The sequence below is a fragment of the Monoraphidium neglectum genome, assembly GCF_000611645.1.
Source record: "Monoraphidium neglectum strain SAG 48.87 unplaced genomic scaffold scaffold00439, whole genome shotgun sequence".
NCBI classification, from domain to species: domain Eukaryota; kingdom Viridiplantae; phylum Chlorophyta; class Chlorophyceae; order Sphaeropleales; family Selenastraceae; genus Monoraphidium; species Monoraphidium neglectum.
The window spans coordinates 4,164-27,905 of record NW_014013189.1 but is presented as its reverse complement, the minus strand read 5'-3'; the positions used below and the strand labels follow the sequence as shown (position 1 = coordinate 27,905).

At 63.3% G+C, this 23,742-nt stretch overlaps 4 protein-coding genes across 4 annotated transcripts in view; 3 read left to right on the top strand and 1 right to left on the bottom strand.

The window, feature by feature from the left end:
• Positions 1-442: 442 nt before the first annotated feature.
• MNEG_3481 (hypothetical protein) lies at positions 443-4,066 on the top strand (the record flags this gene model as incomplete). The annotated part of the gene is made up of 9 exons (XM_014048045.1): positions 443-454; positions 649-827; positions 1,088-1,134; positions 1,359-1,422; positions 2,022-2,194; positions 2,491-2,652; positions 2,837-3,099; positions 3,513-3,587; positions 3,959-4,066. The coding sequence occupies 9 exons, from the start codon at positions 443-445 to the stop codon at positions 4,064-4,066; spliced, it is 1,083 nt and encodes a 360-aa protein (XP_013903499.1).
• A 2,186-nt stretch (positions 4,067-6,252) lies between these two features.
• On the top strand, positions 6,253-13,049 carry MNEG_3480 (hypothetical protein; the record flags this gene model as incomplete). Its single annotated transcript, XM_014048044.1, has 16 exons — positions 6,253-6,268; positions 6,506-6,598; positions 7,104-7,185; positions 7,356-7,510; positions 7,983-8,066; positions 8,751-8,823; positions 9,141-9,229; positions 9,542-9,627; positions 9,970-10,151; positions 10,345-10,391; positions 10,673-10,730; positions 11,039-11,211; positions 11,529-11,690; positions 11,880-12,145; positions 12,542-12,616; positions 12,942-13,049. 16 exons carry the CDS (start codon positions 6,253-6,255, stop codon positions 13,047-13,049), a joined length of 1,749 nt encoding a protein of 582 aa, XP_013903498.1.
• Positions 13,050-15,027: 1,978 nt separating this feature from the next.
• Positions 15,028-18,671, top strand: MNEG_3479 (iron complex transport systemsubstrate-binding protein; the record flags this gene model as incomplete). Its single annotated transcript, XM_014048043.1, has 11 exons — positions 15,028-15,216; positions 15,531-15,552; positions 15,758-15,849; positions 16,173-16,277; positions 16,517-16,678; positions 16,915-16,982; positions 17,183-17,228; positions 17,531-17,623; positions 17,870-17,932; positions 18,234-18,321; positions 18,562-18,671. 11 exons carry the CDS (start codon positions 15,028-15,030, stop codon positions 18,669-18,671), a joined length of 1,038 nt encoding a protein of 345 aa, XP_013903497.1.
• A 1,086-nt stretch (positions 18,672-19,757) lies between these two features.
• MNEG_3478 (hypothetical protein) overlaps positions 19,758-23,742 on the bottom strand; it is a gene marked incomplete at both ends in the record, with an annotated part of 6,343 nt that continues 2,358 nt past the window's right edge. The window contains 9 exons of the mRNA XM_014048042.1: positions 19,758-19,916; positions 20,461-20,655; positions 20,858-20,995; positions 21,191-21,411; positions 21,710-21,893; positions 22,121-22,385; positions 22,592-22,758; positions 22,977-23,145; positions 23,521-23,735. Coding sequence (XP_013903496.1) covers positions 19,758-19,916; positions 20,461-20,655; positions 20,858-20,995; positions 21,191-21,411; positions 21,710-21,893; positions 22,121-22,385; positions 22,592-22,758; positions 22,977-23,145; positions 23,521-23,735 — 1,713 coding nt within the window. The remainder of the gene's footprint in view (positions 19,917-20,460; positions 20,656-20,857; positions 20,996-21,190; positions 21,412-21,709; positions 21,894-22,120; positions 22,386-22,591; positions 22,759-22,976; positions 23,146-23,520; positions 23,736-23,742) is intronic.

Sequence of the window (23,742 nt, the reverse complement as noted above, 5' to 3'; positions counted from 1 at the left end):
AAGCATCACGCTTGCCTGAGGCTCAAACACCTCCTTGTCCTATTTTGACGGGCGCTTGCCCCTTGCCTCTTGCCCCGCGCCCCCCCCCTCACAGCACTCTGCAGACGGCGCTCAAGACACCCGTGGCCATCACCGCGGTCGACGCCAGCAAGGCGCGCTCCGGCCTCTTCTTCTACGAGAACGGTGGGCCCGCGCCCGCAAGCACGGGGAGCCTGCTGTGCCATTGATCCGGCTGGGGTTGGGATCCAAGGTTGTCATCGTGGGCCGAGAATTTCGCAGCAACCCCTCAAAGTCCTCGCGTGTGTTTGCCGCGTTGCTCTGTACATCCCTTAAATTATGATGCGAGCGTGCTTCGTGGCTCCCCACAGTGCGCAACCCCCTGAAGGACCCCTCAAAGCCGTTGGAGACCAGCGGCTTCACATCTCCGCTGCGCCCTTCAACGATGGGCGACACGGTGGGTGGAACGCGGCTGCTGGGGCGCCATTGCTTGCTCGTGGATGGCTCAGGGTTCGTTCTGTCACCCAACAACTGTGCATGCAATATGCCGGCAACATCGTGAAACCGGGCGGTATGGATGAAGTTTGTATCACGGCGCTGGTCGCCCCAGGACCGGGGCCATGCTGGGCGCCTCGCGCCTGGACCCCGCAGGCGCTCGTGCGCATCCAGAGCCCCATGACCCGCAAAGAGGTGGAGGCCATGACTGTGGCCGACCTAAGTCTTGGGGAGCTCAACCTGGTGGATGTGGAGACGGCGCGGCGCGGGGTGGACGCCCATGGCAACAAGCTATGGGCGCCGTCGATGCAGCTGACCCTGCACGACTTCTACGTGTGAGCGGGGGCGCGCTGCGCTAAGAGGGTGTCGGGACATGCCTGCTGGGACCGTGCCGCCCGACATGCTTAACACGTGCAGCAATGTCTCCACAAAGCTCCATGCAATAACACGTGTATCCAGGTGGTCAGATACGGCAATGTTGGCATGTTTTGGCGTGTTTTCAGCAGAACAAGAAACCAAACCCTCAAGCAACCTGTGGAAGTGATGTTGGGGCCGCCTTTGCCAAACTGTCGCCGCCGCCTGCGACGGTCCGCAGGTGGCAGGTGGCGCGTGCAACCAGCGCAGCCCCCGGGTTCCTGCCACGTGAGTCGGAGGGGATTTGGGTTTGGGATTTACCATGGTGCACGACACTAGCCAGCTTGCCAGCTGGCTAGCTAGCTGCAGCGCCGCACGCCGTCCCCTGGTGCACCCTCACTCATATGAAATCTGCCATGATTCCTGGCGCACAAGATTGATCAACGCGTCACTTCACATCTCACTTGTTCCGCGCCAACCTCACACCTGCCATTCCTGTGAATTTCCTGCAGCCGCTGAGGTGTCGCCTTCTGACGGGCTCACAAAGGAGGACGGCTCCTGGCCACGCCCGCGCACGTGAGCCGGCAACCGGGCGCGATTGCTTGGGAGAGCCGAAAGGCGTCGTGCCGGCGACACCGCGAACCCATGGGATGGACACACGGGCGCGCGCACGCACACACACACACACACACACACACACACACACACACACACACACACACACACACACACGTGTGCGTGTGTGTGTTGACGATGCATTGCATTGCCCGCACATTTGTGTGTGTGTGTGTGTATGCATGTGTGCGTGTGTGCGTGTTTGTGTTACATGCACAACGTAACACAAGGCGTGTGCCCGTCTGCCCCTTGTCAGCACACATGCACACACACACACACACACACACACAAATGTGCGGGCAATGCAATGCATCGTCAACACACACACGCACACGTGTGTGTGTGTGTGTGTGTGTGTGTGTGTGTGTGTGTGCGTGTGTGCGTGTTTGTGTTACATGCACAACGTAACACAAGGCGTGTGCCCGTCTGCCCCTTGTCAAATTGTATTGCATCGGCTCTGTCCACTCCTATCCATGGCTCATGTCAGGTGAAACATCCCCTTGCATCTCCAGTTCACGCCGCTCATGGCCGCCGCCTCTCAACTTCCTTCCAACCCCCAGCTTTGTCGACGGCGGCCTGGCCAACAACGACCCGACCTGGATGGGCGTGGGGCTGATGCTGATGCTGTGGGGGGCGCGCCGCCAGGCGCAGAACGAGGCGTCCAGGAAGGGCGAGCTGCCGGGCGCCGCGCCCAGGCCCCTCACCTTTGTGGACACCGCGGTCTTCAGCGTCGGTGCGCTGCTCCTGGCTGCTGTACCCAGGGCTGAAAGTGATCTGGCGTATTGGGCATGTGCACCTGCACCCCTGTCATGCCGGCGGCACACACATTCCAGGCTGCCTGCTTGTGACGCCGCACTGCATGATTTCGTGCATGCTCGAAGCGCTGTTTGGAGTAGAGTTGGTTGTGTGTACCGCTGATTGGGGGGTTAAGATGTGCACCAGGTTGTTCAGAGCAACTATCAGCACGCTGGCGGCCGCCAAGCTCGCCCGCGGCCGCCCCGCGGCACCGGCAACCAAATTCCCTGGCAGGCACCGGCCAGTCTCAAACGTGGGGCGCGTTGCATGACGGCCCCTCCGGCGGCGACCCCATCACCGGGCTGCTGAGAGCCCTGGCGCTGCTTGGGGACCTGGTGTCTCTGACCATGGCGGTCAACGGAGAGGACAAGCAGAGCATACTCAGGCTGATCTACTGTGAGTCATTTTGAATGTCTGATGATGCGTTTACCCGCGATGGTGATCCTTGATAGTGGTCCCGCTGGCTACCTTTACAGGTAGACAGCTTGCCGTCACCCTTGCCCACCACCCATCCGCTACCACATCGACCATGTGATAATCTGCGTCATCCCATGTGCGCATGTCTCCTTTTGCGGTCCAGATGGCCTCCTGCGCCTGCCAGAGGGACAGTACATGCGCATCCAGCTGCCTTTCGGCGACACAGCCGCGCCCGCGCCCCCCACTGCGCCTGCCACGATCGCCGAGGCAACGGTACCCGCCGCCGCCGGCCCCGACGCGGGGCCGCCGGACGCCGTGCGCGGCGGCACGCGCGACGCGGGGGACGCGCCGGCCGCGAAGCTGGGCGGCGCAAAGGGGGAGGCGGAGGTGACGGGCGATAACGACGACTTCCTGCCCCCAGTGGAGGTGCGCAGCTCTTCCCATGAATTCTGTCACAAATCGTTGCAACCGGTGGTGGTGGTGGCTCGCGTTATGGTGTGGTGACACCTGACACGGACAAGTCACTGGTGTGCGCCATGCACCTGGCAACCTGCCACACAGCCCGCCCAGCGGCGCCGGCCGTGTTTCCTCCCTCGCGCCCGGCCGCCCGCCGCACCGTCACTCTGCTGGACCTCCTTCAATCGCTCGCCCTGCGCGCCTGCCCTCCTGCCTGTACCCACCGCCGTGTCTTGCTGCACCCCGGCAAACCTCGTCGCGTTGCGCTGCAAATCATTGCCCCTCGCCGCAACTTGCGTTGAACCCATTGCACTCTGCTGCATTGCATTGCGGCGTTCTGCGATGCGATGCAACCGGTCTACCACACACTTGCGTCGGCCCAGCTGACGCCCGAGGAGCTGGCTGCGCTCGACAAGATGGACAACCCCGACCCCAAGGTGCTGGCCAAGTATGAGGAGGTGCGGCCATTACACAAACAAGTGGGCGGCACGGCCAACAACAAACAGGCGGGGCCGCGGCAGGGAAGAGGGCCGACTGCGCTCTGCGTGGCCGTCCTGCGGCCCACTTGGCAAGGGGGTTGGGCGCGCAAGGTCCGGCCAAGGGGGGCAGCCACGTCCTGCAAGCCGCAGCCAAGGGGCTGCAGCGAAACACTTGTGCACGTACCAGACTGAAAATGCAGGCGCTCCGCCCTATTCCATGCGTGCTCCGCCAATCCGCGCCGCCCGCCCCCGCCTCTCCATCTTCCAGTCCAGAAAGACCTCAGCCCCCGCTCAACCCCACCACACGCACCCTGCCCCGACCTGCGCTGCGCCCCCCCTCCCAACAACAGGTTGGCCAGAAGCTGGTGGCGCGCAACAAGAAGCGCATCGACTGGTGGGTGCGCTGCTTCCTGCTGGGCCTGGACGACCCCTTCGACGCCACGGCCCGCGTCCCGTGAGCTGCGGCCGGCGCCGTCATAACAAGAAAGTGGACCCGCACGCAGCATCGTTCGCGGGGACTCGAACACCACAACCTACCGGCAGGCAGGCGCCTATGCATCGCGGTTGAACAGGACGGATGGCTGCGCCGGCGCCTGGCAGAGCACAGGACGGGCGCGGTTCGATGTGAGCTGGTATCGTGCTCGGGGTTGGGCGCGTGGGCAAGCAGTAATTGACAGGCCTCCAGCCATATGAGACACACAGCGGGCATGCAGGTATATGAGGGGGGAGCAAGCAAGGACGGTCGCCGCTTGGCAGAGGGACTTTTGGGGCGCAATCGCATGCGATGAACGACCTGCTGTTGTCCACATGCACCGTATTTCTTTGCGCGGCACGTAGAACAAAGGGCGCCACCATTGGCTATCACGCGCCGGCCCTCTCGCCAATTTGCTGTAATGTGACGAACAGTGCGGTTGCGCCTGCTCAAGCTACCCACTGAATTGCAGTTGCAGGCAGGCGCAGCAGGAAATTTGAAAAGGTGCAGCTGCTGCTAGCCATTCAAACTACGCGAGCAGCCAGCGGTATGCAAATCAGCTCAAGGCAAGCCGTCACCAGGGCTGTTGCTGCAGCTTCCATGCGCCCATGCGCTGGCCTGGTGGCTCCTGGAAAGCCAGCACGCAGGGGTGCGGGTCAGATGCAAGGCTCTGACATACCTCTGTCTCCTGGAGCATGAAACGAGTGCACTTTAGTCGCCGAACACACAAGCATGCAGGTCGTGGAGGCCGCGGCCGCCTCAACTTCCACAAGGGTTATACATTCCCATGCAGCAAGCGCGCTCGGTGGCTGCATCAAGCACAGGCAGGCGACCCCCCCCTGTCGCAGCATAAATGCAAGGACCGCGGCTACGCACTGTAGCTAGCCCACTACCTGAGCCGCAACACCACCGGCCTCAATGCGCCACCACAAGGTGCAAAAGCGGTGGCTGCGTTCTTGCTGCCGCGAGTGCCAGGCTGCACCAAAGGTGGGATGAACGGGTAGCCTGTGATGCGAACGCGTCATGGCAGTGTCGAGTCCAGGCCGCAGTCTGCAGCCGCAGCAGCAGCAGGCTGCAGCCACAGCCGCACACAGCAGCAGCAGCAGCAGCAGCAGCAGCAGCAGCCTGCAGCAGCAGCAGCAGTCCACTCTGCGTGCAATCAGGGCACAGCCAACCAGCTTGTGAAAGTGGCAGCGTCCGATTTTGGTAGCAAACGTGATTGTATTGCTGCTGCACCTTCGCCCCTGCGATTCAGCAGGCGTCAGAAAAACAGTGTACGCAAAGGGTTGTGGCCCGCATTGTGGCGCTGCGCTGACAAAAGTTGTTGGGACCCGTGGGTGGGTCCCTGTGGCCGGCCGACCCTGAGCAGGCGGCCGCATCGCGGGACGGTGCGCCCAGCTGGCGCGTATGTCAGCCGCTGCTGCCCTGCCTTAGCGCGGTCCTGCCGTGGCAGCTCACTTAGACTGAATGAGCTGTTGAGGGCATCCCATCGCATCATTTTGACCACGCCGGTCTGCACATGCTGGGTGTCACGGCTTGGTCGCATGATGGGTTCGGCCCCAACGTCTCGGCCCTCCACCTCGGTCTCCTTCCTGGCCACGCATCAACCCGACTCTGAACGGAGGTTCTAATCCCATGCGGATTTTTGTCACGGCAATTAATAGCATATGCGGCGAAGCGGGTTGCGTCGTTGCTGATTGCGTCACACAGCGCCCCATTTGTCAAGTGACCCACTCACCGGCCTGGCCAATTCCAGGCGGCGCTACGCCAGGGTTACTCGGAACTTCACCCACAAGCGATGCCTCAGAGATTCAATAATCGTTCTGATTGACTTGGGAGGACCTTGAGGCGCGGCTTACCCAAATCCCTCGCGCTGTCCAAAGCGGGGCGTCTCGGACCGCCTGGCCTAGAGGAGTGGAGAGAAACCAACAAGGCGAGCGCTGCATGGTCGTTATGTTGAGCCCGCGGCCATCACCCTGATGGCGCCATCCGCGGAGTCACTTGGGCTGGCGACCGCGTGCGCTCAGACGAGTGTGTGCATCAAGCGCCAGCTGACGCCCTGCCGCCTTGCCAGCCCAAACCCATGCAAATGCTCTGCAAATCCTCAGCGGCGCCAACCACCCCTGCTGCGGTGCGCAACGCAGGACCCAAATCGCCACGCCTTCCTGCAACATGAGCGCCAACGATGGTGGGGAACGGCCGGCCTGCGGGACGACGGCCAGGGGGATGGGGTCCGGCGTGCTGCGACGGCAACGCAGCCCACTGCACGCTTGCGAGACCCTGCAGGCTGGAGTTCTCTCCCTGAAGGCACTGGTGCCCCTCGCGCTCGCCGACTGCCCAACACCTGATCAAGCTACCCAGCCAAACCACCCAACCGCGCCCATTCACACGCCCACCCACCACCTTCGCGCCTTGTTGACCCCAGCGGCGATTATCAAGCCGGCTGACCTAGCATCTAGCAACACGTACAAGACGCTGCTGAGCCTGGACGGCGGCGGCCTCCGCGGCCTCGTGTCATGTGAGAGCCGGCGCTGCGCCGCTGCCTCTCAGGGGCTCCCGAGCGCCCGACAGGCAGGCGCCCGGGCAGCCGACCTGCCACTGCAGCCTCCCTCCCTGACCGGTCCCATGCGCGAGTGCGGCGTGTCTTCAGGACCGGCGCCAATCCGCGAATTCGTTCCGTGGCTGTGCCCTCACCTTCTTGCCACGACCGCCACTGGTGCCGTTTGTCGGCCTGGACTGTGGTCGGTCTTTCTGCGGCGTCGCGCACGCATGCGTGCAAAGTCATGCATTCACCACCGCTGCCGGCCCCGCCCGCCACACGGCCCCTTCCCTTCTCTGACCTGAGTGCCTCCCGCCGTGCCTCCTGACCTGACTGTCGTCCTCCCAAATCAGTAGGCTGTCGCAGGCGAGATGCTGCAGGCCCTGTTGATCATGTATTCTCTGCAGACTCCATCACACGTCCACTTTCGCCCCTCCCCATATGCCTCTCCTCTCATTCACCCTTATACTAAACACAATTGCAGGCCAGGTGCTGCAGGCACTGGAGGATTCCATCCGCAAGCTCATCTGGCAGGAGCGCCGCAGGCTCTTCCCCACCGCCACCAGGTGCCAGGCGACCATGCCGGTGCCACCCGCGGCAAGGCGCCCGGCCCCGCCGCCGCGCCGCCACGCACCCCAGCGCCTTGCCGCAGCCGTCCCCGCCGGGCTGCTCCCTCCCCTGAAAACTTCAAACCTGACCCAAAACCCCGGGACCTGAAATTCCACCCCCACCGCAGCGCGGCGCCGGGCGCCGTCCACCTGGACGATGCCGCCGACCTCGTCACCGGCGGCGGTGCCGTCGTCAAGAGCGAGGATGACATCGCCGTCGACCTGGGTGACTGGTTCCACCTGGTGGCGGGCACCTCCACCGGCGGCCTGCTGGCGCTGTACTGTGAGCCTGCCCGGGCAGGGGCTGCGGCGGCCTGGGCAGGGTACACGAGGGGGACAGGCAGGGCAGCTAACAAGCTTTCCTGACCCCTGAGCAGGAATTGGCGGATCACGGCCTGAGCGCGGGGCTGGCCGATCGCCGCTTGTGACTGCAGCCTCGTGGGTGGTCGTGACCGGATCCTAACGCGCTTCGGCGAGCTCGCTGCTGCGGCCCGCGGATGCTGTATTATTCCCTGCGCCCGCCAGCGATCAGAGGAACTGCATTCCAGCAGCGCTATTAACGGCAAAGCGCAGGCGCTTGGGCGCCCAGCCGCGCTATCGTCGCTTGCTGCTCAGCCAAGCTTGGGACTGAGAGGTTGGCAATGCCCGCCACCACGGCGCCTTGTTTGCTGGGCGGGGGCCCGCATCCTCCCCGCCCCTTCACATTTCAGCATGTTTGATTTGATCAGACGCTGCAATCCACGTTCCATCTGCAGTTTCAGCCCGCGGCGGGCGAAAGGACTACTCCGGTGTGAGGCGCGGCAGCGCAGCCGCCGCCGCAAAGATCTACACAGTGGAGGGTGCGTGAGGGCGGGGCATCCGGATCAAATGCGCTTGTCTGAGGGATTGAGCCCAACAACTTGCACACACTGGGCTTCGCGGGGGCGGCAGGGGCCAAACAACGGCGGCAGCCTGGACGACCAGGCTGGCCCACTGTTGGGTAAGGAGGGAAAGCACGCCGACTGGGACCCTGGAGTAGGGGCAGGCCAGCTGGCCGACATGTGTACCTTGTAAATTGGGTCCCTGGCATGGGCCCTGCCGGCGGGCTGACACATTTGTCTTTCCTCCACCTCCTCTGTTTCTTGGCCAGGTCAACGCATCTTTGGGACACCCGGATGGAAGAAGGCCTGGAATGCTATCAGCACAGGTTTGAGTGTGGGTGGTCTGATGCCACCAGCTAAGCGGAGGGGAAAGTTCGGCCAGGAAGGGTAGCAGCGGGTGTTTGCAACAATCCAGATCAGGTCACAGTCACAGGGGCCTGTCGGCCTCATGCCGCATTGTTAATATCGAGCGAGCTCCGGGGCGTGCTGCTGCTAAAGCACTCAAGCAGGCCGTGCAGGAGTCGGATGATGGTCGAATTCACTCGGCGGTTCCGACAGCGCCGTCGACGCCTAAATTGACCCGTGCCATCCCCTATGTATGCCGGCTCCGAATCCGTGTCTCTTCCCGTGTTTACACCCTTGCACTACAAATTGTTTGCCCAGGCGCCAAGTATCAGCACGGCTCTGCGGGCCTGGAGGGTGTGCTCAAGGAAATCTTTGCGAGCGACAGCCAGAGGTGGGCGGGACCCAAACCTGGACAACGCAGGGCTTCTCTGCGCGGCCGAGGGGCTTGAAGTGGAGGGGGGTCTGTTTGGCTGCGTTGGTGGCAAGGGCAGCACCGTCGTTGCTGCCTCGCTGCGCTCAACCCTGCACACCAGAGATTCATTCGGCGTCGGGTCGCGCCTGATGCTCACCAACCACGCGGGTCATCGCCTTGCAATTCCCTGCAGGCTTCCTGCTTCCTGCACCCCAGCTCCAGCGGCCCACCCCTCAACCTCCCCATCCCCCTCCCCCCCCGGCGCCGGGCGCCCCTCGTTCCACCTCCCCTTCCAGCACTATGCAGACGGCGCTCAAGACGCCCGTGGCCATCACCGCGGTCGACGCCAGCAAGGCGCGCTCCGGCCTCTTCTACTACGAGAACGGTGCGCTTCCGCCGACAAGGACCGCTAGCTGGTTGCGCTTTTGGCCGGCTAGGGTCAGGGATTAAGGGGGCCCATGGTGGGCCCGCGTCCGCAAGCACAGGGCGGGGCGCCACTAGCTCATGATGTGTGTCTTTTGTTTGCCGGCTGTGGGTGGACCCTTGAAGGGATGGAGGGAGGTCATCCATGGGCCATGGTGCATGCAGCTGGAGCGGTTCAAGGTTTGCGTGGGGGCGGAGTATGCGTGCAGAAAGAGCCCCCATTGCTGATCACAAAATGTGTCGCGTACTCTGTCCATCGCCCGCTGCCGCGCAGTGCGCAACCCCTTGAAGGACCCCTCAAAGCCGTTCGAAACCAGCGGCTTCACTTCTCCGCTGCGCCGCTCCACCATCCGTGGCAAGGTACGTGCGGCGTGCGGCTGCGGGGCTGCTGCATATGCTTGGTGCGGGCCATGGGAGAGGGCAAGCCCCAACTCCTCATGATGGGGCGTATGCTGCAGCTAGCTGGTGGGAGCCGCCCGCATTGCTCAAGCCCTCAAAGCGGCACGGGGCGGTCGGATGCCGGCAGCCGAACGCACGTGTTCTGACGATGGTTGTTTGACCAGCCTTTGACCATGTCTGCCACGGCCTGCGTGACTTGACGCCTGGCCTGCGCACCACGGATCGAGCCCAGCGTCCGCCACGTCTTTGCGTACCACTTCCCTCCCCCTCCATGCCGCGGCTCCCCCGCCGCGCCACGTGCAGGCGCTCGCGCGGGTGCAGAGCCGCGCGCTGACGCGCCGCGAGGCGGAGACCGTCATCGCCGCCAGCCTGGGTCTGGGGGGGCTCGACCTGGTGGATGTGGCGGCGGCGCGCCGCGGGGTGGACGGCCAGGGCCACAAGCTGTGGCTGCCGTCGGTGCAGCTGAGCCAGCACGACTTCTACGTGTGAGCGGGGCGGAACGCGGTTGTGGTCGTCCTCTGCTGCATGCCTGGCTGCCGTTGCACGGACCGGTCGCCCAGCCCGTGGTGCGGTCTCTGCATGCAGCGGGTATCGGCCGCCTCGAGCGATTGTCGAGTGTGATCCCCTTGTGCCTGCCGCGCCCGACGCATGCGGTGCTTCTTGCTGATTGCCTTGCAGGTGGCAGGTGGCGCGCGCCACCAGCGCGGCCCCCGGCTTCCTGCCTCGTGAGTCTGAAGGGCGGTTTGGGGTTTGGGGTTCGACGATGTGCGCAGCGCCCTTGCACAGTGGCTAGTCAGCTTGGCAGCTTGCTGGGTGAGGGGCTGTCACGCATGACTTCAGCCGTCCTGGCTAGTGGGGCGATCGCTGTTATGCTCAATCCATTGCCATCCAATGCCATGATGCGTGCGTTGTGAGTGTGCGCGCTCTGGAACCCGAGGGTGAACCACACGCTTGCGAGACGCCGACCTCGACCTCGACCTTCACTTCACCTTCCTGTGTGCCGCAGCTGTGGAGGTGTCGCCCTCCGACGGGACCGGCGAGGCGGGGGGCTCCTGGCCGCGCATGTGAGCCTGTCTGCAGCAGTCGCTATGCCGCGCCTGGGCGACATGGGTGGGAAAGGGAGGCCGTTTCGAGCTGCGTTGGGCCGTTCGCCTCAACACTTGCTTCCTGCATTGTTCCTCCAGACGGATGTGCATGGCGGCGTGCACAGGAACGAGCTGGGCCCCATAAACACGTACGTGCCACTGACCCCCATCTCTGACACCGCCCCATGCCTGCATTCCGTCCGCCCACCCTCACCCTGGTGTCTGCTTCTGACAAACAAACCTGTTGCCTGCATTCAACGACGGAACCGATGCAATCCAACCCCCAGCTTTGTCGACGGCGGCCTGGCCAACAACGACCCGGCCTGGATGGGCGTGGGGCTCATGCTGATGCTGTGGGGGGCGCGCCGCCAGGCGCAGAACGAGGCGCACAACAACGGGCGGCTGCCGGGTGCCATGCCCAAGTCCCTGACCTTCCTCAACACCGCCGTCTTCAGCGTTGGTGCGCCGCTCCTGGCCGCTGCATGCTAGCGGCTCGATTAACTGACGCTTGCGAGCGTCCAGAGGGGCCGCCCCTGTGCCAACAGCAAACATGCGCGTACGCAGCAACGCCGCATGCAACACAAGAAGCACACGGGCCCGGGCTGCCGCTGCATCACACACAGCTGCTGATAACGTTCTTGTGCCTGCCAAGCCGAGCGTCAGCGAGTGGAGGCCCCTCAGCTCATGCGGACCAGGCCACCTGCAGAGTGGCGGGATACCAGCGGCCTGACCCGTCTGACCCCCTCCCCCGGTGCCGGCGGCCAAACCCCGCGGCAGGCACCGGCCAGTCGCAGGCGTGCGGGGCGTGGCAGGACAGCCCCGGCGGCGGCAACCCGATCACGGGGCTGAAGGCGGCCCTGGGGTTGCTGGCCAACCTGGTGTCTCTGACCATGGCGGTCAATGGGGAGGACAAGCAGAGCATTCTCAAGCTGATCTACTGTGAGCCATTTGGAATTACTGACCACGTGTCAATGCGTGATGCAAATTCTTGGTTGTTGCTCAACTGCCTGTGCACATGCTGCCATTGCCTGTGCATACAGCTGCCATCACCTACTTATTCACTCTCAGCATCCACCACATGATAATTTATTTCATCCCCCGCACGTTTATGTCCGCGTTGCGTCCCAGATGGCCTGCTGCGCCTGCCAGAGGGGCAGTACATGCGGATCCAGCTGCCTTTTGGCGACACCGCCGCGCCCGCGCCCCCCATTGCGCCCGCCGCGATCGCCGAGGCGCCGGCGCCCGCCGCCGCCGGCCCCGATGCGGGGCCGCCGGACGCCGTGCGCGGCGGCGGCACCCGCGACGCGGGAGACGCGCCGGCCGCGAAGCTGGGCGCGGCAAAAGGGGAGGCGGAGGTGACGGGCGACGACGACGACTTCCTGCCACCAGTGGAGGTGCGCCACTTCCACTGTGCTTGACCTATGCGCGAAAACTCTGGTGACAGGTGATGGTGCTGTTCTCATGTTTTTTGGTGTTGTGACACCTGACACTGACTTGTCACTGGTGCGCGCCAACAACCGGGTGACCTGCTGGTGCGCCCAGCGCCACCAGCCCACCTCCCTCGGGCCCCGGCCCACACTGCACCCCCACTTTGCTGCACCTCCTTAACTTGCTTGCCCCTCGTGCCCTGCCCTCCTGCCTCCATACCCTGACGCACCTTGTTGCGCTCTGCCAAACCCATCACTGCTGCAAACCATCACCCCTCCTCGCAACCAATCGCGCTCCGCTGCGTCCCACTGCAACGTCCTCCCGTGCGGCCGGCCTTCCACACACTTGTGCCCCCCCCCCAGCTGACCCCCGAGGAGCTGGCTGCGCTGGACAAGATGGACGACCCCGACCCCAGGGTGCTGGCCAAGTACGAGGAGGTGCGGCCAGCAGTAAACGAACAGGCGGGGCAGTGGGCAAGAGGGCCAAACCAGCGGCCGACGCAGCAAGGAGGGGGGGGCGTGCCAGGTCCTGTCGAGGGGGGCAGCCACGTCCTGCAAGCCACAGCCAAGGGGCTGCAGCCGTAGATTGTGTACATACAGGCAAAGAAAGCGGGCGCTCCGCCCTATCCCATGCGTGTCCCGACTACCTGTGCCGCCCGCCCCTGCCTCTCCATCTTCCAGTCCCAGACCTCAGCCCCCTCTAAACCCCGCCCCACGCACCCTGCCCCGACCTGCGCTGCGCCCCCCCGCCTCCCAACAACAGGTCGGCCAGAAGCTGGTGGCGCGCTACGAGAAGCGCATCGACTGGTGGGTGCGCTGCTTCCTGCTGGGCCTTGAGGACCCCTTCGACGCCACGGCCCGCGTCGCGTGAGCCACGGACGACGCCGATCAAGTACAGGGAGCCGGCGCGCAGCACAAGCAGTCCCAGGAATCAATCAAACGGGGCAGGCGGCGGGCGGCTGGCAGCGGTGATGAGCAGCGAGCCGTGAGCGCACTTGCCCAATTGAGGGGCTGTTGGGCGCCATGCGCTCGGCAGCTACAGGTTCTTGGCCCTCAGTACATGTGCGTGGTGGACTAGAGTCAATCGAGCAGGCAATACGGCATGGCTGCAGGGGAGAAGAGGAGCTTCTCAGGGGTGCCGGGTGCACGGTCCTGCTGGTGTGTGTATACAACAATGGCATGTGTCGGTCGAGCTGGCTCTTTGCGGGGTCTGTCTGTCTATCTCGCTTTCTTGAGGTTTCCTTTATTTGTCCGTCTCGTGGGGTGCATGGGTAACTCAAGTGCTGCAGTCCAGGGGCACATCAGATTTTGTTGGGATGCGTGTGCGAGCGTGCGAGAAAGCCCCAGCCTTGCTTGCCCTAGACGATATTTGGGCAAAATGGACCTGCCGCATGGTGGCCGAAGGCAATGGACATGGCAATAAAGGACAGCAGTGCGCGTGTGGAGCCTGGCACGTGTCGCAAGGCCGCAAGCCCCTGCTGCGGCAGCGACCCCTGCTGTGGCGGCTGCTGCTGCTGAAGCGCTTTATGTCTGCGAATGCCACGGGTCCAGGTAGCACCCGCCCTATTGTTTGTGAAATGCCATACCAAGGCACACAAGTGGACTGTGCGCTCCGCTGCAATCAGGATCACGTGCTTGTGTTTCAAGCATGCCAGTTGCTGGACTGCCCAGCAGACAGCAGCACCATCTTCACACGCAGAGGTGTTTCATCGATTCCCGCTGTAGCTGGCTGCGGCTTGTCTTGTCTACAGATTCACGCTTTGATATGGCATTCTACACCATTCCAGAGGCATGCGGCGCCCAGTGCATGCGTGCTGCGACCGAGGGCGGCGAGCGGCTCGTGTGGTGCCTTTGCGGCTGCCTTTTGCCGTGTCAGATGCCTTGGCGGGCGCTGCCGTCGCCGCTGCTACGGCTGCTGCGTGGTTGTTCGGTCACCGATGATCGTGGGTCTGGGCATGACGCCGGGGAAGTAGCACTGCACCATGCTGCTGCCAGGCAAACGTGACATTGCGTGGTTTGCTGCACTGGCAACTTCCCAGTGATTCGAGAGGCTTCATCAGTTGTTGATGGTGGACCGGCATGTCAAGTCCTACTGCACGTCAAGTTATCGCAATGTTGCCTTGCAGTCAGACCAGGCCTCGCAGATGTGCAGGTGCATGGCGGCGCACTACCGAACGCGCGTCGCGTGCTGCTGAACATTGCGTTCAAACACGCACGTGGTGCCGCAGATGCCCTAAGGCACGTCAGGAAGCAAATGCTGCAGCGCTCTGTCGTTGCGAGATTGCTATCGGCTCGCATTATAAGGAACAAGTTCCAGACATTATGCCACCGAGCGCCCGCGCGAGTGGACCCAGCACTGCATTATCTGATCTCAGCGACTGGGAGTTTATCGGCCTGGATTTCGCGTATGCAATTGGTCTGAACACTAAGGTACGTATGCCGTGACCAAGAATTTCTCTTCTCACCCGGTGTCAGCTACTCACTACCGTAGTTACGCCTTCACTTCGCTCATTCAACATGCTGTACCAGCGGTTTCCCCGTTTGTTCTAGGCTCCGCACTGCTAGCCCGAGGCGATCAGGCTTTGCAGGTGCGGTTTGCGTCGAAAGTCGGTGCCGCCGCCAACCAAGCCTTGGCAAAGCGCTGCGCGACCGCATGTGCGCAACCGCATCAGCTGCATACATGCGCGCACATTGAACGCAGAAAGCAGGATATACACACGAGCGCGACAAGCGATATCCCTGGAGAAACGCGCCACAGCGGCATCGCCCAGGGCAGCAGGCCCAGATCTTCGACACCACCGCCCAGATCAGCCGCAGCTGCAGCAGCGCCCCCGCTGCATCCGGGGGAGATGTCGCCCCACCAGCCTCGCGTCGTGTCCCTGCTGCCTTCAGCAACAGAGATCGTCTGCGCCGCCGGCGGCGAGGCGCTGCTTGTCGGCCGCAGCCACGAGTGCGACTGGCCGCCGGGCGTCCGTGACCGGCCGGTGCTGACAGCCGCGCGCACCAAATTCGTGGACAGCCAGCAGATGCACGATGCGGTGGGTTTGTTGTAACAACACTGGGACGCATTTCCGCATGGGTTGTCGCGAGCCGCGCGCTGCCAAATCAAGAAAGGTTGCGCGCCGTGCGATGGCGCCTCTGGCCGCCGGGCGTGAGTGAGGCCAGCCTCGTGTGTTCTGACAGTGCAGCGACGGGGCCAGGCGTGCTGCGACGACGTCGGCTGCTCCTTGAAAGCAACCTCGGCTACTTTTTCAAACATCATTAGCGGCTGTATCGTCCGCCGCGGCGTATTTATGACGCGCCCCGCCCTGCCCTCAAACACACGCTCGCTCTGCCCTTTTGCCGCTGACAGGTGGTGGAGACCCTCAAGAAAGGTGGGCGGCGCTCAACACCTTGGACGGGGGCCAATACGCTAAGCCTCGGGCTCTCCGAGCTCTCGCCCATGCGTCAATCATGCATGCATGCACTTGTTTGAGACTCGATCATGCATGCATGCATTCGTTTGGGACTCATGCATGCATGCAAGCATGCATGCACACCACCACGCATGCATCGCGCGCTCCCGCCTCCGCCCCCCAGACGGCGACGCAGGCATGGGGCTGTACACCGTCGATGCTGCCCTGATGGAGGAGCTGGCCCCTCACATTATAGTGACTCAGTCGCTGTGCGAGGTGGGGCGACGCTTGCAGGGGTAGCAGAGGGAGGGGGGGGGGGGGGGGGGCCGTGCACAGCGATGATGCAGCTCCCTTGCAGAGAAGAGCTGATGCATGCACAAACACATGCGCGCACACACGCATACACACGCATACACACACACACACACACACACACAGATACAAACACACCTGCATGCATACACACATCTTGAAACGCACAAGCACGCACACAAACCTGCATTTGCACCTGCACCTGCACACAAACACATACATAATGGTAATGCTTGAACTTGAGACTAGCAAAAGCTGAACCCCTTTCATGCTCACACCTTATGCAGGTATGCTCTGTGGACATGCGGCTGGTGGAGAAGTTGTGCGGGCAGCTGCGGCCACGCCCCAACATCATCAGCCTCAACCCCTTCTCCCTGGATGAGGTTCTGCAGGTGTGCGCCAAACGCACGAGTGTATGTGCACGTGCACGTGCATGCACACATGTTCTGGTGTGTGCGTGCTTGCATGCATGCATGCTCGCAGGCGCGCGTTTATGTGTGTACATGCATTCATCCAAGGACCTTTTCTCACCCAGCGGGTCTGGAGTAGTAGCTGCGTACTGCTTGTAAACCCAGCTGTATGGCGCGATGCAAAGTGCCAATGCACCTTCCTTTGCCTCCTCACCCCGCAGGACTGCCTGACCATCGGCGCAGCGATGGGCAAGGAGGAGGAGGCGGAGCGCGTTGTGGAGAGCCTTCGGGGCCGCGTGGACGCGGTGCTGGCGTTTGTGGCCTCTCAACCGCCGCTGGCGCGGCCCACAGTCGGCTGGATGGAGTGGACGGAGCCCATATTCGTGAGTTGAACAGGCGGTGGCGGTTTTAGGGATGTAGAGGGCGATCGGCGCAAGAGATTGAGTGAACAAATGTCTCAACCTGATGAATGTCTGTATTGCATTGAGTGCAATGCATCAGGCTTGCTGCGAGCCGTCTGACACAGGTGGCGCGGCTGATGGGGTGGCTGGTGGGCAGATTGGCATGCCATCCCCGTCCAGCTCTGCCCTGCCCTGTCCGGGCCCCGACCCCCACGCAGTGCGCAGGCCACTGGACGCCGCAGCTGATCGGGATGGCTGGGGGGCAGCACCCCCTGAACCCGCCAAAGTAAGAAGTCCTTTCAGTTTCAGGGGTTTCCAGTTGTGCGGAACGCGGAATCTCACCGGGTGCTCTATTGGGCTTTGCAAACGGAGTCTCTGCAAGCAAGGACAACGTCCGCAATGCTCCACTGCGGCAAAACCTCGCAAGGCGGTTGCTTGTTGCGTGACAGCTGCAAACCGCCGCCGCCGCGCTCTTAGTCTTTGCAGGGACGGCGCTGGTGCGGCGGCGTCTCGCGCCATCCACAATGATGAGGTATTTGCGTGCTAGCACACAAGATGGGTGGCTGAACGGGGCCAGCGGCTCGTCCCCTCCCCTGCGAGCAACTGACCATCTTCATGCATCTTGGAGCAGTGGGGTCCGCACCAGCGCCTGAGCCCCCCGCCACCGCCACGCCATCGCGACTTGGTACTTGCTGAGCACGCAGCTCTCCTGCAAAGCCAGGGGGACCGTCCTGGCCAGCTACCACTTGTCTGTCAGCGCTTTTCGAGCCAACCCTTTGCGTGCATGCAGCCGTGTGCCCATGCACCACAACCCACCGCCCACCTCCCCACCAGTTTGTGGCGTCGGACCCGGACTGGGTGGTGGTGGCGCCCTGCGGCTTCGACATGGACCAGACCAAGAGGGAGCTCGCACGCATCACGGGGCAGGTGGGCGGTCGCGATCTGAAACCAGATCCCAGTGTCGGCAGATATGCAGACATGCAAACTTGAAATTACTTCTAAGCTCTTGCTTTTCACGTTTGACATCACCAAAACAAGGCAGCGTTTGGCTTGCACTTAAAGTGTGTTTTCTGGCCAGCTCAGAACCTGCTGCTCAACTACAAACGCCCCTGTCAACTCTTGCTGCGGGGCCTATTCGCTGACCGGGCGCGCCCGACCCAACCCCGCTGCCAGGACTGGTGGCGGGGCCTGAGAGCAGTGAGGGAGGGCCGTGTTGCCCTAGTAGACGGCAACCAGGTGGGGTGCCACTGGGGGTCCGGGGTGCAGGTCCCACTGGCGGGACCATTGTGACACGGCCCCGGTAGCTAGATAGGTTACATGAGTCGTGGTGCTATCCCATTGTCTAGCTTGTGCCGGCAGCCCGCCCCTGAAACCAGCCCTGATGCTCGCGTGCTGAAGCAAGATTAGTGCTAGAGCAGCGGCAGGGCAGCGAGGGCGGCTCCCGGGCCCCCGGCCAGACCATTCTCAACGCCCCTGTCCCCGCCACAGCTGCCTCTGTCCATGTAGCGACGGCCCCGCCGCCCCGCCCCGCCGCCAGATGTTCAACCGCCCGGGGCCGAGGCTGGTGGAAGGGCTTGAGTTCCTGGCGGGGCTGCTGCACGGCCGCCACGACCTCATCCCGCAAGGTGGGGCGCCGCGGGGACGACGGCCCTGCGCGCTCCCGATGGCTGGCGCGGCCCGCGGCGGCCTGCGCTCGCATTGCAGCGCTGAGGCCTCAGTCAACTCGGCCCCCGCAGGTGTCTCCAGACCCGCAATGCCGTCCGTGTCTAAGCATTCACATGTGCTTGTACAAGAAATGCTTTCGCTTCCCCTCCTGCCTACATTCTGCAAACCGGTGCCCGTCCGCTGGTGGCCTCTGCCCACAGGTTTCCCCTGGGAGTGGTGGCGGCCGGCGGAGGACGAGGGGGCGCCTGCAACCGCGGTGGTGAACGGCGGCTCGGCCGTGGCTGGTGGCGTCGACGGCGCCGGGGCTTAGGGTGGGTTCGGCACGCCAACGTCAGCAACAGGCACCAACCGGTCTGCGCATCTTCCCCCATCCATTAATACTCTTTGGATTGCATAGGACACAATTTGTTGGTGCTGTTGTTCTTGTTGCTGCTGTACCTTTCGACTCTTTCAGGGCTGTGGCCGAAAGAGCTGCCACTTTTTGCAGCCAAACAACCTCTTGCGCGCTGCCTCAACATTGCGGACATGTGCGTTGACTGTTGTGTTACAGTACATGCATCAGTGTACTGCTGCGCAGGCCGCTTCGCGCTGTGAGTCCCGAGGACAAGTCACTGTATGAGGTGCAAGAGATCTGATACGGGTGACGTAAGGGTTCCCCATTTATTCATGTGACGCAGTCATGCCATACCTGAAGGCGTGCGAGACTCTCGTAGGGTGCAGGAAGATCGCGGTGAACGAGCTGCGGCGAATCGCGCGTCGGTGCAGTGGCCGTGGGCAAGTGCGAAAGCGCTGGTCTGGGGCGGGCCGCCTCGCCGCCCTGCCGGCGGTGCGGCGGACGGGCGCCCCGGGTAAGCCATTAGAAGTATGTGAGAACGAAAAGCTGCGAAAAGCTACAACTGGGCACGGCCATTCCAGGCCAGCATGTCGGTTGTATGACGATGCTCCACAGCATGCGCCGCACCGCCTAGGTCATGCAACCTGCCAGAAATTCCGTGATACTATACTGTACGGTATTCTGGGCGACACACACATTCAGGAATGTTCACACATACAATGTGCACGGCACAAGAGAACAAGCACAACACAGGACGAAGTGACACCCAGTTGCATGCCATGCGCGTATCAACCCAGGGCAGCTTTGTCAGGTAGAGCAGGCCCCTTACGCCCAAATGCTTTGGTGATGGGTGTCAAGCAGGCTGCCATACAAAACACAACAAACAGCGGCAAGGCCAGCCGCATCCCGCCCGACAAACGGTATGTACATGCCACATTAGTTGTGGCCGGTGTACGCAGTCGTGCGTGCGTGACAGGTGCTGCAGGCGCACCCCTGCGCCGCTCACCACCCAGGTGGGCCCCTGCAGGTGACACCCTGAAAGCGATGGGTGACGCCCTGGGGTTACTGCCAGGTCACCGTCTCACAGAACTCTGAGCTGACGTACTTGCAATACCACGGCACGAGTCCAAACTCCCGGGTGAGCATGCGTATCTTGGTCCACTGAACTTCACGCCAGGTGGTAAGGGGACCTACGATGCCCTTGGTGTCACCGGAGTTTGCCTGGGGAGTGATTGGCGGGTTTGTGCATGCCGAGGGGATGGAGGAGGCGGGGGGGTCTCAGCAAGGCGGCTCGACAGCTGACAAATTGGTTGGCGACGAGCGGGGGGAATGGTTTGGGTCCATGTGCTGGCGGTCCGGTTTGGCAGCCGCTGTGCCTGTACCTGTTCTCGTACCACCCAGCCCCGACAGCACTGCCGACCCAATCCCTGGTAACTCCATCCCACCGCCTCGCCCCCCTCCACCTGCCGTCAGCAAACTTGCTGTCACCCCTAATCTCGCACACCTGACATCATCCCCCAATTCACACCAGCCTCATTAAATTATCCCCCTTTTTGATGAAGACTATGCCATCTCTACCCTTCCCGCCGCGCAAAGCTGCTTTGAAGGGGGCAGACCCCTGCAAAAACTCCACAGCCAGGCTGCTCCTGGCCCACGCCCCCGCCCCCTTGCCGCGTCCGACCCAGCTCCTGCTCCCAGCCCACCGCCACGCCACACCCGCCCCAACCGACGCCCCAGCCGACGATCCAACCGCCACATGACTCACGTTCCAGCTCCACCACATCCAGCTGGCGGGGCCGTTCTGCCAGCTCAGCCCGTTTAGGTACCTGCTCAGCAGCTTCAGCCACTTGGCGTCCCTGGCGCTGTAGCTAGTGGTGTCGGCGTTGGCGACGCCGTTGTCGCCGCCGTCTGCGGCGCCAAACTCGCCAATGAGGAGGCCGACGTCGCGCAGCGCCTCGCCCTGCGCAGATTGAGATGCGAGCAGACGCGCAGCAAGGGGAGACTCAAAGCCTCGCAACCTCGCGCCGGCTACCCTGACAGTGTGCAGAAGCAGCTGCGCAGCGCCGGGCCCCGCGTAGAGTGCGTCGCCCCAGGCCGTCGCACTCGCTGCGACCGAGCCTGCCCCCCCCCCTCCTGCATGCTGTCCATGCGCCCACCCACACCTTGCTTGTCTTGTCGAGCCCCAGCGACTTCCAGCCCCATGAGATGTCCCACTTCCAGGTGATCTCGTCGTCTTGGTCCTCGGTCTCTGCTGGGACGCCCGTGATGCTGGCGGGGTAGAGGTGCGGCGACACCACCACCTGGAGAGAGGAGGGGGCGTACGTATGGCGACACATGGGGCTTGTTTAAGGGCCTGCATAGAAATGCCGCTTTCGTAGATTTTAGGGTTTTGATCAAGGGTGATGGGGCGGCGCCTAGGACAGGCGCATGACCAAATGGCCGGCCCCGGCAGGCGTGCCAGCCGAGCCCCCTGTTTTGAGGGCGGCAGGCCCAACGGACGCCCGAGGGCATGTTTCAGCAGGGGCCGTACAGAGCGGGGATGCGGCAGGTGTGTTGTGGCGCCCCGCGCTTGCCTGGTTGGGCATGGCGGCCTTGTTGATGGCAAAGGGCCCGATCTTTTTGAACTCCTCGTAGGCAAACATGCCGCTGGGGTTGCTGAGGTTGTATCGCGACACAGTGGGGCCGTTCGTGATGAAGCCGTCGCCCCACTTGAGGCCTGAGGTGTGGTTGTGAGGCGTTTTGTATTGCGTGGGGGTGGGTCGCGGGCGGACTGGATGGAGCATGACAACGCGTACAGGAGCACGCGTTGAGAAGGAAGAGTGGACGACCCGCGATGTCGCCCCAGGCAGGGCCAAAGAACGGATGAGTGCAGTCTGGGCGAGGCTGCTGCAACCGGGTGATGTCGTCTTGTCCGCATCGCCCCTGGTCGACGACGCTGACGCCACCCACGCGCAGGCCCCCACACCCTGTACACACAAACTTTTGCTCGCCCATCCGCCCGCTCCCCTGCGCACCCGGGAAGTAGCCGCTGGCGCACGAGGCAAACTTTCCGCGCTGCTGGTCTTGCCCCATGCCCTCAATTAGGACCGGCACGTCCCCGTCGACCGCGTGGATGGCCGAGGCGGCCGACGCGTACAGCCACGCGCCGGGGGCGCAGGCGGGGCCGGAGGCGCCGGCCGGCGCGCAGGTCTTGTCCCACTGCGGTTTGAGGCGGGGTGGGTTGCGGGGAGGTTATGTTTTCAATTTGCTGATCGCTTCAATGAGTTGGCAGGGCGAGTTTCGGTGCTGGGGATGCAGGGGGCTGACTCGGCGTTGTCTCCAACGCATCTGCAGGATATGAATGGGGATGTGTCTGAGACGGCTGCTCCGAACACCAAACGTAGCCCGTGGCATTTAGCCCGCTCAACGTCGCCGAGCATCGCCACCTGGCTGCCGGCGGGCGCGCCCGCCGCCCGGGCAAATTCGCGCACCTGGCAGCCCCAGCGGCTTGGGTCGGTTGCCAGGTCAGCGAGCACGCGCCCCTTCATGTGCTTGTACTGGGGCAAGTCAGCAAGCATGCGCCACAGGTTCTGCCAGTTCCTGGTGAAGAGCTGCGGCGACGCCACGTTCGGCTCGGGGTCGCGCGCCGAGCTGAAGGTGAGGACGGCGTACATGCCCTGGGACACGACGTACTGCACCTGCCACAGCAGCCTGGCGGCGGATGGCGGGCGGATGGTCGGAAGGCGGCTCCCAAAGTGCTGGACGGCACTTGTGCAGGCGAAGGCTTGGGGCCGTGTGCTGCGCAACAGCATCACCCCTGCCTTGCGCCAGCGTACTGCTACCCATTTGCCCTGCTCTGTTTTGACGTTTGCCCCGAGTTGTATTCGAAGCGCAGCCTCTGCGCAAACGCCGCTCACCTCTGTATGGCAGGCACGTTTGGGCCCTGAGGCAGGTACCAGTTGCACATCGTCAGGTTGAGCTGCCCCTGGCCGCCCCTGTAGCTGGGGGTGAACGGCGCCGACCAGGGCAGGTTGCACTGGGGGCTGCCCTTGACCTTCGGCGGCGGGTGCTGCGGGCCGGTGTACTGCGCGCAGGGTGGGCGTCGCAAGGGCGGCGGAGGAGCGGAGAGGCGGCGGGATTCAATGGTGTTTTGGGAGCGCAGCCATCGGGAAGCGAGCAGCTGCTGCGCTGGCCTCTCGCATTAACAGCCCATCACAGCAATTAGCGGAGGCCATATCCCAACAAATCGGCACCACCTCATCTAATCACCCAAGATAGTACCCGACCCCTCAACCCTCTCACCCTCGGAAAGTCGAACTTGCCGGTGAGCCCCTGATCGGCCACCAGCTTTGCCAGGGCGGGGTCTATCGTCTTGCCCCAGGCGATGGTGGAGTCCGGGTCGATCATGCACGGGAAGAACTCGGTCTTGCCGGTGCTCGGGGGCGGGATGTCCTTGTTGAGGTCCGCAAAGCTGGAATTTGGGTGGTAGTTGAGGTTTGGCAAAAGGGATCGTATCATGGGAGGATATCAGGGGTGTTGCACAGCATCAGCGGTAGCGCGGAAGGACGCGGGGCCGCTGGTGGGAGGTCGGCAGGAGTCCACAAGGCGTGTGTGGTATGGGGGCATGAGCACGCGGGCAGGCTTTCGTGCAACGCTGCCATGTACGCAACTCCGCGCTGCAGCGACCCCCGCGGCCGCTGATGCCGTTCCCTTGGACATCAAGGACCCCGGCCGCGAGACGCCATGCCGCCGTGTTTTGATGCGCCCACGCACCACACATTGTCAACACCCGCCCCCAGGAATGATCCCTGGCCTGGGCCTGGGCGGGGCAGGGGCAGTCTCTCACCTGAAGGGTATTCTGACAGAATTGAACCCGAGCAGCTTCATCCTGTAGATCACAGTCGCAAAGTCGTTAGTCATCGTCCGCTTGCCCCAGAACCGGATGCCCCCGAGCCGCTGGATCCCCGCGGCTCCAATCGCAGGGTAGGGGTAGTGGGGCGGGATCTCGCCGTCCTGCTGGCAGGGGGGCGTGCTCGCCGTGAAGTTGTCGTCGCAGAACGCCTGGGGG